General features: G+C 37.2%; 1 protein-coding gene across 1 annotated transcript in view; it reads left to right on the top strand.

Annotated features, from left to right (window-relative positions):
* Positions 1–14,768, top strand: part of lrp1bb (low density lipoprotein receptor-related protein 1Bb) — a 373,072-nt gene that overhangs the window by 268,652 nt on the left and 89,652 nt on the right. The window contains exons 33-41 of the mRNA XM_016288691.1: positions 1,000–1,140; positions 3,741–3,866; positions 4,013–4,144; positions 6,466–6,600; positions 6,936–7,065; positions 8,596–8,722; positions 8,841–8,992; positions 9,303–9,427; positions 9,552–9,923. Coding sequence (XP_016144177.1) covers positions 1,000–1,140; positions 3,741–3,866; positions 4,013–4,144; positions 6,466–6,600; positions 6,936–7,065; positions 8,596–8,722; positions 8,841–8,992; positions 9,303–9,427; positions 9,552–9,923 — 1,440 coding nt within the window. The remainder of the gene's footprint in view (positions 1–999; positions 1,141–3,740; positions 3,867–4,012; positions 4,145–6,465; positions 6,601–6,935; positions 7,066–8,595; positions 8,723–8,840; positions 8,993–9,302; positions 9,428–9,551; positions 9,924–14,768) is intronic.

Below are 14,768 nucleotides of genomic sequence, written 5' to 3'. Positions count from 1 at the left end.
CTCCTCAGCGAAAACCTGAATATGCACTGCATCTGCTGCCTACTTATACTCACGCTGTGATCAGCGGCAGCTGGATGCAATAATCGCATGCCAATGTGCATTGGCTCGTTTAGATTACACTCGAAGTAGATTGGTCTCTCTAAGCGAGATCCCAATTTCGTCGGTCATCCGACGTGACGTCTCCGTTCCCTCCTTCAGGGAACGAGGGTTACCATATGTAACCGAGACATTACTACAGTTACTATTGTAAAACCTAATAACTTGTTGGAATGTCCATCAACCATAAAAAAATCTTGTAATGTTATTTTTAAGTTGCTAATCCAAAGTGAGTACAGTTTTATTGTAGCAATCACATAGCAGTATGTGGTATTTTGGTTGAAACTGTGATTTTGTTGATTAACTTCTTTCATCCAATGCATTCAATGCCATTCGGTTCATTGAATGCCTCTATATTTTAACAAATACAAATATGTGTTTAATTTTACGGTTGCACGGCTACGACTGTCTCCGGCTCTCCTGTATTCCTGCAGCAAAGAGATATGGTCTAGGCTCAGAGCCAAGGACAATCTCTGAGGCCCTTTGTGGCACACTCAGCCTTACAGAGCGGAAACAACACGAGGGGCTTGCTAGCCACAGCGCCACTGTGAGAATAGATGCACTCTGATGGCTTTGTGAATGAAGAGTCCTTGTCTTCAGCCAGGGCACGTAGCCAGGCCGCCCTGAGCTTTGCCTCATTGACTCACACTGGGAAGGGAACATGCATAATGCTCAAGTCCTATCTCTTTACTTTACTCGCTCACTTTCTCCCACCACCTCCCTTGCCCACCCGTACACTGTGGCGTAGCATAGTTTTGGCATCGAAAAAGCACAGCACACCACCGGATTATATGCATGTGGTATAAAAGGGACAAACAAACGATAATGGCATGTGCCTCCATTGGCAGCCAGACCTGCTGGTTCTGTGACTTTGGGAAATGAATAATTCATCTGTTTTTCCAGGTGGCAAGCTGTGGTGGGCTGATGACGATCTGGCTCAGCTGGGAACGGTAGCCAAACGAGATGGACGTAACCCGGCAGTGCTGCGCAATAAGACCAGCGGAGTGGTACACATGAAGGTGTATGACAGAGATGGTCAGAAAGGTGCGTTGAGATACAGTCAAGGTTGTTGCAAAAATAGCTTGACCAGTCATTGTCTTTGAAACGGATAACTGAAGTTTAACGTCTTTTTAGAGCTGTGGGATTTCTTTCAGTGTTGACATGTTTCCCAAAAGAACAGGAAGTTTGGGCAGGACATATCAAAGAGTTTGCGTTTTTAAGTAGCCAGTGTGCTTTAGTTAAATCACAGTTATTTGCATGGTAGTTAACTAAAACTAAAACCTTTAAAAAATGTTTCTTGAAATAATAAAATAAAATTCAACTGAAATGGAACTAAATATTAAACAAATAAATAAATAACCTTCTAGTTGCACCATTTCTCATTTTCTCATTTAACTTGATGTACTAAATTAGCTAAATCTAAAATAAAAAATGAATAAGAAAAAATAAATTGTAAATTAATAGCTATGTAGACATATTTTAAAAAGACACAACAATAATACTCAAACTGTATAACTTAAATTTCAATAAAATGAAATAAAAAATGAAAAAAAATAAACACTAATTTAAATAATTAAAAACATATATAATCTCAATGATGCTAAAATAACACTGCCAAGTACCATGATTTAGCTACTTTATATTACTGTAAATTAGGGGTGGAACGTTTCGCGGAAAAAAAACGAATAATACGGTTCTCCACACACGGTTCGACGCGCGCTAGGACCATCTTTACTCTATTTTAATTATTTGTGCTGTTGCTTGTAGTTAGATTATATTTATTTTCATTTGACAATATAGTTTTTGCCTAAACATGGCACATACCAAACCGTACCGAAACCGTGACTCTAAAACCGTGATACAAACCGAACCGCCAGTAAGTTGAACCATTCCACCCCTACTGTAAATGATCATTCTTGAGAGCATTTATTGGACAAATATTTTTGCTCAGTTTTCCTTGATTAGGACTGCACAAGCATATAAATTGGCCTTAAAGTTAATAGACATGGACTAAAAGCCACAAAACTAATTTTGATTTTGTAGAGTCTTAAAGTAGCGTATAAAAATAAATGTGCTGAAATAAACAAGACCATAAATTTTAAGCATTATACTGTGTTGTTTAATTTACTTGTAAATAGCTCTTAATGAGTCAACTGTTTTGTTTTCTACCTTTTTTTTACCTAATATCACAAGCTTATCTTCCCTGTGTGTAAGCAGAGATATATTCAGATATTGGTTTTCCAGTTTGTGAGTTATTCTGCAAATAATTCACACTAATGGCAGATCCATTAACGGCATTGCTCTGGATTCAAACTAAAATGTCGACTTGAATAAGGAATGACCATTAAACGGGCACAAACGTAAATCTATCCAGCCACCAAATTTCTCCGGCAGCAATTAGCCTCTCTATTCATAATGCGGAGCGGTCTTATTACTGTCGTAGATGTGCAAGCTGAGCTTTCCCTGAGAGCTTGTGCTAATACACAGTGGCGCAGTTTCCCTCCCCTTCACTTTCAGTTATACAATTAGGATGAGAGTAAGACTTCCAGGAAGAATGTCAAGTCATCTTGACTTGACAGCAACACTAATACCTTTCATCAAATGAGGAGATATTCCAAATTTATGACCATTGCATTGCGGCCGAACTTGTTAAGGAATTGCTTTCATATAAAAGCATAAATGACATAACTCAGAAACTGTCTCAAATTAGTCTAATGCTTCAGCTTTGCTTTTATGACTCATAAGTAGTTTTTTTGTTATCTGCTAATTTGGGGGGGGGGGGGGGGGGGATCTGCAGAATTTTATGGAATGGATTTAAACATAATGAAATAAGTTAAACAGACCTCAGAATACTTTTATTGATAGCTAAAAGCATAATGAAATTATCAGTTTTTTTTCTGAGTTTTGATTGAGTTTTTTTTTTTTTACTTAAGATTTTAATATGTTAACATCAAATTCAATATTATTATGATTTCATTCTGCTTTTTAATGATATTGAAAATGACCCCCCCATTGACAGTCCTAGTTTTTATCAGTAGAAATTGGATTTTGTATGACAATATTCTCTGTAAAACTGCTTTGTAATAAATTAGAGAAGTTATATATGAAAGAAATTTAGCTTTGGTATTAAAATATTTTATTATTATTTTACATTATAATAATATTTCACAATATTACTGTATTTCTGATCAAATGAACACAGCCTGGCTGAGCATGAGAGACTTTTAAAAAATGTTTACACATTACCATTGAGTATAAAATAAGCTGCAGTGTCAACTTAATTATTTTCCAGATATTTTAATAATTTGCTTTGGCTTTGGCATAAGGACTATATACAGTATATTTAGTTTAATTTTAGAGTCCTTCATATTTTCTCATACTGTATAAATGGGTCAAACAGTAAACAATGGGATACAAGGGGGTTCAGGAAATGTATGAAAAAAGTCATTATTTTTGCAGTTTAATTTGGATGCACTAGTAAATCTGAAATTACATATTTTACTCATCGCAAACTTATGCTTTCAGAACTGTTTGGAATTATTATCTTGCAACAATGTATAAGCGAATCCCAAAAGCTACAGTCAGCAGTTCTCTCGACAAGATGAGATCAACATGTTTTCTCCTTTTATCATGGTTTCTCTCAGGTAGGAATGCCTGTCAGTTGAATAACGGCGGTTGCTCGCAGCTCTGTCTGCCCACATCTGAAAACACACGCACATGTGCCTGCACCATTGGCTACAACCTGCGCAGTGACCGTCTCTCCTGTGAAGGTAGGTTTTTTCTTCCCTTCTAAAAGGAATTCATGTTGTCTTTGGATTAGCTGCTTGTTTTGTTATGTGGAAGGTGCCCAAAGAAATCTGTGACACATTCATTTGACCTTCATCTAACATCTCTCGCTTGCTGTTGTCTATCACAGGCCTGAGTTCTTTTCTGATGTACTCTTTTCATGAGGGGATACGTGGAATCGCTCTGGATCCTGGTGACCACGCCGAGACCCTGATGCCCATCAGCGGCACCTTGTTTGCCGTTGGCGTGGACTTTCATGCAGGTACAAACACGGCTCTTCCCATGACTCAGTCCTGCTAACTTCCAGTGTGTTCACTAGTGTATGGAACCGCTCTCTGAATCCTCTCTGTGTGCACAACAAAGATAAGGCATGTATCGCTTTCTGTGCATTACTTTTTTTTTAAATGTTGTTTGCTGTCAGATGTACAGTCTCATATTAGCTGCACAGTCTCTTACCAGATCAGAAGAAAATTAACAACACTGCATATCACTTGTAGAAGAGATAAACAGCTCAGATGGGTTAAACAAGTAGGTGCAAACAGATACATGTTCTCTTTATATCTCTTATAGCTACAACTTTAAAAGACAGAAAGCAGTATAGTAGATAATCTAGCAAATGAAAGTAGAGCCGACATCACCACGCTGATGGCGTTGAGGGGTTGTTGTCATACTATGCATTATTCATTCTGTGAATGAGGTTAATTTGACAGCGGTCTGATGCAAGATTATTCAGCCTGTTTCGGGGGAGCATTTTGTGGTGACAAGTGGCATAAATGAAGTGAGCGTCAAGGGGGCAGTCCACATGTGATGGTACCAAACTAGCATTATAACAGTCAATAATATGAGACATTTCCATAAACATGCAAACACATATATATGCAGTAGTACAGAATACCTGCTGTAGTCATTCATATGTGACTTGACCTTTCCTACTCCTACTCCCGTAAACAAACAACCAACAAACACTGTGCTGAAAATAGTGCATATAGCCTTCCATTCAGTTTAGAGCTGATGTAAACATAAGTACACTACACAGATTGGGCTATATACTATATATATATATGTGTGTGTGTGTGTGTGTGTGTGTGTGTGTGTTTATTTAAATTAACAATATGGTCAAATAAAATAGCACTAATACTAATAATAATTATGGCTGTCAATCAATACAACTGAATATTAATAAACATTTTAAAATATTTGTACTCTATTATTGTGTTGAATTAGATAATAGCTCAAATAAAATAGCTTTTTTTATGTATTTGAAAGTGTCTTGTTCACCAAGAATGCATACATTTTGCAAATAAATACAATATAATACAATACAATTTAAATACAATTCGAACTGTAATATTGTGCAATATTATTGCAATTTGAATATATATATATATATATATATATATATATATACATTTAAAAAAAAATTATTGATTCTATTTTTACCAAGTAACTTTTAATTATCTTTTATCATGTTTTATGTATTTATTTATTTATTTAGTTATTTAAATGATCAATATGGTAAAGTAATATACTACTACTTTTCAAAATAATAATGATGATAATGATAATGAGTCCTTAAAATAGCACTACTGCTACTACTTATCATAATAATAATAATAAAAAAAAATAATAATAATGATGATGATGATGACGATGATGTTAATTGGTCCATACAAATAAGGGCAGTCATTCAATGAAAAAAAAATCTTATTATACTTATATTTTAAAATAGAATTAAATATTATAATATTGTGCGCCATGTTAGTTATTAATTATTATATACTAACATATATGTTGTCAATAAAAAAATAATAATTTAGCAAGAAAATCACTACCTTGTAATATAGCCTATACTTCATCTTTTGTATCTGCTTACACTGAATGGAGGTTTGTGCATCCAAACTAATAAAATAATATTCAATTGGCAACTTTAAATCATTAGCTGGACAGGTCATTTTTTCACATGCTGTGTGGGTTGGGAAACATGGCAGAATTGCTGTCCTCAGCAGCAGGGCAATAGAGGCAGATGGTCAGAGAGTTTCAATGCAAATGCTCTCACCTACCACCAGAATCCGCTCATCTCAGGTGAAGAAAACCCCAGTCCAGCTCAGCCTATGCTGATTACACATGCATACCATTTGCATGTTATTAAGAGGCAGCTTGTTGGAGCATGAAACAGATGAGGGCCTTCCAGCTGGCTGCTGTCACATGTAAGAAATCCGTTAGCCGAGTGTGAATTCAGTAATAACAGGAGGATGCAAATAAATAACTAATCTTGTCACATTCAGTTTTTAGGGCAAAAATACCAGTTACATTTAGAGCGTGCTTCTGTCAAAGCAATCTTTTAGTCATTGCTAATCATGTTTGATTTGTTTGCTACACAATTTGTTTTGTATTTTCTCTACCAAATGCTTGTTGGTTTCTAGTTATTGTTACTACTAAAAAGCATTCGATATTAACATGGCATTAACATGGCTTCATTTATTTCTGCTCTTGTTTTTTGATGTAAAGGGTCTGAGATGCTTTCTCATACACTATCTATGTTGCAAGCTTTGTTCTTTATGACATATGTCCTCCTTCATACAGGCAATGATACAATTTACTGGACAGACATGGGATTAAACCGGATCTCAAGAGCCAAGAGGGATCAGACATGGAGGGAAGACATTATCACCACTGGCATCAACAGAGTGGAGGGCATCGCAGTCGATTGGATTGCTGGTAAGACACAAACATCATTTTAAAAATGGAATGCTGTCATTTTTTACCACTGTCACAAATTATCCAAATAAAATCTTTGCATTTCTAGCCTTTAGATATACTACTATTAAAAATGTTTAAGGCCAGTATGTATGTATGTTTTATTTTATTTTATTTTATTTTATTTTATTTTATTTTATTTTATTTTATTTTATTACCAAGGCTGCATATATTTGGTCAATCAGCACAATATAGTATAATACAAAATATATTAAAAACAGTAATATTGTGAAATATTGCAATTTAAAAAAAATTATCTATCTATTATTTATTTATTTAATTATTTATTTTACCAGGTAACCTTTACTGGACAGACCATGGCCTCAACCTCATTGAAATTGCTCGTCTGAATGGTCTCTACCGGTCAGTTGTAATATCAGAAGGGCTGGACCAGCCAAGAGCCATTGCAGTGCATCCACAGAGAGGGTACGGATCAGTTTCAGCCATGTCTGCAGTTCAGTAATATAAATCTTTAGAATCATTTTAGAAATTACTGAGTGAATTGTAGGGAAATATGCAAGTGCATTAGACCGGATAATACAATGAGCTCTTGGAAGAGAAATGAAAATGCATTTTAAACCTTTGAAGGTCAAATCAATTTTGTGATCTGACTTGGACTGTTTTGCTGACAGAACTGGCTTTAAAATGTCTTGGCCTCCACTAATGAACCAAATTAAGAATTTAAAACCAGCAGATATGCATCTCCATTTAGGCACAGGCTCATTTTGTAGTCCATTATGGTATTGTTTCAGTAATTAGGGTCAAACTTTATGGTTTCCGATCTTGCCAGTTTTGTCTGTTTGCCTTGAATTTGATGTTTACAACCTGCAATCAGAATCACACAGCGAAAAGACAAGTTTTAGACATATGAACGCTTTAACCCATCTACCATCTAACTGCTGACAGCAGACAGCATCAGGAGTGGGATCCTCTAAATCCCAGACATCCAAAAAACAGCCTCCAATTCAAGCCTTTGGCTGTGAAAGCTGTCTTTTCCTTTTCCAGTTGAGTCAAACTTTGAATGACGTTTCCTTGGTGGTGTAACAACAGTTATAAAGGAATAGTTCACCCAAAAATGAAAACTCTGACATCTTTTACTCACCATCATTTTGTTCCAAAGCATTCGACTTATTCTGTGGAGCACTTTTCCTTGCAGTTTTACAGTGAATGAGTAAAGCTTTCAACCTTAAAAAAGGATGCAAAAAGTATCATAAAAGTTGTTCATGTGACTCAGTGCTATTATTAGCCTGATCATTGAGAACCATATCAGTGAGATTTGTTAAGTTTTAAGCATCAAATCAAATGATTAATTGAACGATTCTATTCTATTCTGTTCTATTCTATTCATTATTAATTCAATGATTCATCTTCTCTAGTGAACATGCCAAGGTGCTCCAGGGCCAATATCAAGATATATTCAGTGATAAACTGTCTCTAACAAAAATTTGTTAAAATTAATTTTGAAGACTTGGCATATTGTGCCCTTTTTGTGAAGCTGTTGCATCATTTTTAAGCTTGAGGTCTTCAATTCTGAAGTTGTATGGGTTTGGAATGGCATTAGAGTGAATAAACAATGACAGAATTTTTAATTCAATTCCTTTTGGTCGCGATGAACTTTACAATTTTGCATGGTTAAGTTGTAAACCAGTGTTAAAAATCAAATAAAATTATTAATTGAAAAGATTCAGTTCAAAACAATGATTCATACTTCTCTAATGATCGTGCCAATGTGCTCTAGGGCTGATGTCAAAATATATTTGATGATGATGAGTCGTACGGACCATTTTATGATACTTTTGCATCCTTTTTGAAGCTTGGAGTTTCTGCATAGAATGAATAAATGATGACATAATTCTCATTTTCAACTGAGGTCCTTTATTCCTTTAAATTCACTATGAAATGTAGAATTTAGCATGGTTAAAGTAGTATTCCGCATCTGATTTTTCCAATGAACAGTTATTTATTCTGGACCGAGTGGGGGAAGAATCCTTGCATAGGTCGTGCACGACTGGACGGTTCAGACCAAGTGACCCTGGTCAGTTCTGGCATCGCCTGGCCGAATGGAATCACCATCGACTATGAGGTAGGCCGAATTGGTTCCACTTCCTGATATTCCACTCACTCTCTTTTCTTCTGATGCTGATAAAATGGGGCTGCTCAAAGGGAGAGGTGCTGATGTGCATTTTCAAATTGCTTTCTAGGAAAATAGATTATACTGGTGCGATGCCCGGACCGACAAGATAGAAGGGATCAACCTTGAAACCGGGGAGGGCCGAGAGATTGTCCTGTCAGCCGCCAATGTGGACCTGTTCTCCGTGGCTGTGTTCGGGGCTTACATCTACTGGTCTGACAGGTAATTTATTACTTTACTAAGTGCTACACTCTCCAAAGTAGCCCACGGAGCAAGCTGCTCCAGTCTCAAAGGATTAACCCCTTCCGAGCAAGGTTATTATGAGACCTGCCGTATGTTTCTGTCATCTCCCAGGCAGACTCTGTTGGCCTTATGTAAATAGGGTGTACCGTAAGTCACCGCCAAGGTGACGTTTTCTCGGCTTTAGAGTTAAAACAGCTTTCCTGTGTTTTAATGAGTCTCGCTGTTTTTAATTAAATAACCGCCACCATAACGCTGATGTCAGACTCTTTTTCTGTACCATCCGTGGCAGAGCCCACGCCAATGGATCGATCCGGCGCGGATTCAAGAGCGATGCCACCGACACCGTCACAATAAGAAGTGGTCTTGGCGTCAACCTGAAGGACGTGAAAGTGTTTAACAAAGGCCGGGAGAAAGGTTGAGGTTTCAACTTAATGAGTTTATTTTTATTATGCCACATATGTTTTCTTTGAACAAAGCCCAATCATTCTGAATATCTCAGTGTGCATCCAGTGATATCTTTTTATGCTTTTGCATGCAGGCACCAACCCGTGTGCGAGAAGCAATGGAGGTTGTCAGCAGCTGTGTTTTCACCTGGGCAGCGGAAGAAGGACTTGTTCCTGTGCTCATGGGTACTTAGCCGAAGATGGCTTTGCTTGCCAAAGATATGAGGGCTATCTTCTGTACTCTGAAAGGACCATCTTGAAAAGCATCCACCTGTCTGACGAGAGCGATCTTAACTCCCCTCTCCAACCTTTTGAGAATCCAGACTACTTCAAGAACGTCATCGCTCTGGCATTCGATTATCGGCAGCAGGCCTCGCACCACAACCGCATATTCTTCAGCGACATCCATTTTGGGAATATTCAGATGATCAATGATGATTGGTCTGGAAGACAAGTCATAGTTGAAAGTAAGTCCAGTTAGCTTTATTGTAAATGCTTTCATGGTTTCGTCCAAAAGATATTCAAAGATGCTTCTTCCACAAAAACGGACATTTGTTTTTAATTCTGTTGTCGTCCTGATGCAGACTCATTGCAGTGACCCACATGTTGTTTAATGTTCTGCCGCTAGAACACATTCCAGGCTCTTAGCAGCCATTTGTGAAAGGCCATTTGTTGGAAACCGTAAGTGGCACTGCCTGTGATGTACAGCAAGGCCTCGATGCATCCAACATCTAGTAAAAGTGGTATAATAGCTACCTCCATTTTTCTGCAACTAAATGGGACCAATTTAACTGTCAAAAAAGATGTTTAAAACACTGCATCTTTTTCTGTGTCCCCACCCTTGATGGATTAAAATCGCTTGTCTCATTTCCACCGTCCTCAAACTGTAACAGAAATATGAGTGGAAGCAGGGTGATATTTTTCAAGATCCTGCCTGTCACTGTTGTTGGAAAGTTCAGAATATGGTTATTGATTTCCTCATGTTCGCAATATACGGCAGACATTTCAGCTGCAATCGATAATCACGTCTGATGGTGGCCCACAATGAAAACCTAATACGCCTAATGATTATGTATCATCCATTTACAATGTAATGAGACAATCATGACAGTTTTTATTATCAAACAACTCATGTATTATAGCTGCATATGCTGTAGTGCATGTTTACAGATGGACTTTCTTTTAGATCCTAATATGTCATTCACAATGTAATTTTAGATTCAGAACTAATACTAACATAATTAGTTTCAAATGGCAGATAATAAGGCATTGCAATAACGTACATGTACACCAGAATTTCTTAAATGAAATTGATAGCAGAACTTCGGGGGATGTTCTTAAAACAAATAGTTCACACAAAAATTTAAATTATGTCATAATTTGTCAGTGCCGATTAGGGATGTAACGATTAACCGTGAGCCGGTTGAAAATCGATTTAAATATGTGACGATTCAAATCGGTTGAGATGCTAAACAGATCGCGATTCAATTAGGTGTAGGAGTTTATATGAATGTATGTCTGAGGGGAACTTACCGTCTTTCGATGGTATTTTTTCTTTTCCTCTTGCCTCTGTATAATGCATATTAAAGTTCATAAGTGCAGCGCTGCTTTATTTACAGCGGAAACCAAGGAAATGCTTTAAGCGCCACCTGCTGGCAGAGAGTGAATCTGCGTCTCAATTCAGCTCTCGTCTGCTGTTTTTGTTTCATGCAGATATTGTTTATGCATAGTTTCACAAAACTGAAGTCAAACTATTCTGTTTTTGCTTCAAATTTCGAAATTGTACAATCTAATTTAGATTAAAAACTGCTCATGTTGCATGTATGCAGCATCTTTGTTTGAAACATGATTAAAATGCAGTGGTTGCCTCTAATTTTAAATGTAAAGAGCACAGACAAAGCCTTAGTTTGTTTATATGAAGAGATTTATTTTATTTGTGTTACTTATTTATTTGATTTGGGGCTTGTTTTAAAAAAATTATATTTAGTTTTGTTATCTACATTTACATTATATAAAAATGTTGTTATTTAGCAAATGCTTTTATCCAAAGCGACTTACAAATTAGGACAATAGAAGCAATCAACAAAGAGCAATAATTTACAAGTGCTATATTAGTAGACTATATTATTATAGTGTTATATTTCAATTTCACAAAGAAACGCATATCCCACCTTCAATACCACGACTGAGGTGCCCTTGAGCAAGGTGCCCACCGAACCCCCAACTGCTCCCCGGGCGCCACAGCAAAAAAAAATGGCTGCCCACTGCTCCGGGCGTGTTCACTGCTGTGTGTGTGCACTTTGGATGGGTTAAATGCAGAGCACTAATTCCAAGTATAGGTCGCCATACTTGGCCACATGTCACGTCACTTATAAAAGGACACATTTAATTTATAATTTGTCTTAAATCTCATTTTGTTAAAAAAAATTGTGAATCGAATCGTGAAATCAAAATCACGAATCGAATCGTGGGTTGAGTGAATCGTTACATCCCTAGTGCCGATAGCGCAGACATACAGAGCTGTTGCACTACAGACCTCCCAAGTTCGAATCCCAATTCGAGAACATTTCCTGAACCCACCCCACTCTCTCTCCCACTTCACTTCCTGTCAGCTCTGGTCTGTCCTATCATAATAAAGGCAAAAACACCACAAATAAATCTTTAAAAAAAATCTTTTATAATTTACTTTCATGGTATGATTCTTCTTTGAAGCTTAAAAGCTTCAGTCCTCAGAACATAAGTCATACAGCTTTAGAACAAAACAGTAAACAACTAAAGTTTTGTTTTTGGATAGACTATCCTTTAAATTGAAATACAATTTATGTGTCTTAGGTAAACAGGGAAAAATCCCTTAATGCCATTTTTGGTACTTAGTAAGCCAGCTCATTTAACTTTGCTGAGGTTAATGGGATGCAGATATACTTAGAAAGCTTATGTGCTGAATGATTAGTGCTTCTATCCACTTACAGTACTCTCGGAATTCTCTTTTAACTAACCTCATTGCTCCTTAGGTATTATACCTTTTTTCAGATTTCACTTTTACCTAATTTGCCTTTTTTTTTAAAGGCTACTCTTTGTCATCATGAAGAGGGTTTTGTTCTGATTCATCCTTGCCTTTGTTTAGAATATGTACTAACAAAACATCATTTACATCAATTAGAATCACTGTTTCTTTTTTTCTCACAAGTGTATACTCAAAAAAAGAAAATTACATGCACACACACACAAACAAAAAACTAAATACGGTAGCTGTGGTTGCCAGAACTGAAACTTCCATAACTGAAGCATATGTAGTTACTTAATCGAAAATCCATCAAATGTGAGCTGTCACACAGGGACTTCTGGGAATGTCAATTTATAGTATTTTAATGTAAAATTACTCTAAATATAAGGTAAGGTTAGCTCTATTACAGTTATTCACTGTATACAGTAAGGATACATGCTCTTCACCAGTTAACAGGTTTTTACAGTAGCATTTTTACAGTCTTTTATCGTTAAAATCAATTCATTTTTTAGTGTTAGTGTTTGTGAAAATATCAAGATTCTTGGTAGGCTTTTCAATATTACGTCTACAACTAATATGCTGTTGAATACATTACCTTTTTAAATTAAGTTAAATATTATATACATTATTAATATCAAATATGAGCTAATTAAATTTAAACAACAGCATGCACATTTTTCAAGTAATTACTTTATTAGCATAAAATACATAAAACATTCAAACTAATTTTACTGGGAAGTACGTCTAGAATAAAAATGTCAGCCTAAAGCACAGATTAGATATTTTGATGCATATCCAGCCTGTTAATGTTCACTTGAGACATTTTTGAAGGAGAAGTGCATCTGACCATTCACGTGTACTTTTCATACAGGTCCCTGCCACACAGTAACATTCACATAAATACAGTACTACATAAATACCTCTATCTATTTGAGCATAAGTACCCCAGCCGAAGAGAGTGAGAGTGTGATGTTGACTACAGGTTGAAATGAGCTGGCTCTTTTTGATGGCGAGTTCACTCACTTTCCCAGAGATGAAAGTCAATCCCAGCCACCTTGACTACATGCACACTTGTAACGCATGCAAACACCCTCTCCGTTCTGTCACCAGGAGAGGGTGAGGATGTTAATAATCCATATTTCCCTAATTAAGCTATACATCCCCTGTTAACTTCTTAAGCTTAATAAGAAAACCTAACATTAAACCTCTTAAAAACCTACATTAAATACTTCACTTACAGATAGCTACAGACCTGTCTCTCTCCTTCCATTCATAGCGAAAACCCTCGAAAGAGTTGTTTTCAACCAGATATCATTGTATCTTTCACAGAACAACAAACTGGATGCTAACCAGTCAGGTTTCAGGAGTGGCCATTCAACTGAGACTGCGCTACTGTCAGTCACGGAAGCCTTGCGGATTGCAAAAGCTGATTCCAAATCATCAGTTCTTATTCTGCTGGATCTATCTGCTGCTTTTGGCACTGTCAATCATCAGATCCTCCTGTCTACCCTCTCTTCATTGGGCATCACAGGGATTCCACTTCGATATCCTATCTCACCGGTAGGTCTTTCAGGGTGGCTTGGGGAGGGGAGGTATCCAAAGCACATCAACTTGTCACTGGGGTTCCTCAGGGATCAGTTCTTGGACCCTTCCTCTTCTCCATATACCCACCATCACTGGGTCCCATCATACAGGCACATGGCTTCTCCTACCATTGCTATGCTGATGACACACAGCTCTATCTTTCATTTCAACCAGATGATCCAACGGTAGCTGCACGGATCTCAGGTTGCCTGGCGGACATCTCGGCATGGATGAAAGCATATCACCTACAGCTCAACCTGGCAAAGACTGAGCTTCTTGTCTTCCCTGCCACTCCAACTCTACAGTATGATTTCTCCATCCAGCTAGGTTCTTCTACAATTACCCCATCAACTTCGGTCAGAAATCTTGGTGTAACCTTTGATAACCAGCTGACCTTCAAAGAACACATTGCAAAGACCGCTCGATCTTGCAGGTTTGCATTGCACAACATCAGAAAGATCAGGCCCTTTCTAACGGAGCATGCTGCACAACTTCTTGTCCAGGCCCTTGTCATTTCTAGGCTGGACTACTGCAATGCTCTTCTGGCTGGACTTCCATCAAGCACAATCAAACCTCTACAAATGATTCAGAATGCAGCGGTACAACTGGTCTTCAATGAGCCCCAAAGAGCGCATGTTACACCTCTCTTTATCTCCTTGCACTGGCTACCATTTGTGGCTCGAATCAAGTTCAAGACATTGATGCTTGCATATAGAACAGCCAC

Source organism: Sinocyclocheilus grahami, unplaced genomic scaffold, assembly GCF_001515645.1.
Source record: "Sinocyclocheilus grahami isolate Dianchi unplaced genomic scaffold, SAMN03320097.WGS_v1.1 scaffold233.1, whole genome shotgun sequence".
In the NCBI taxonomy this organism is placed as follows: Eukaryota; Metazoa; Chordata; class Actinopteri; order Cypriniformes; family Cyprinidae; genus Sinocyclocheilus; species Sinocyclocheilus grahami.
This window is presented reverse-complemented; position numbering and strand designations above follow the sequence as displayed.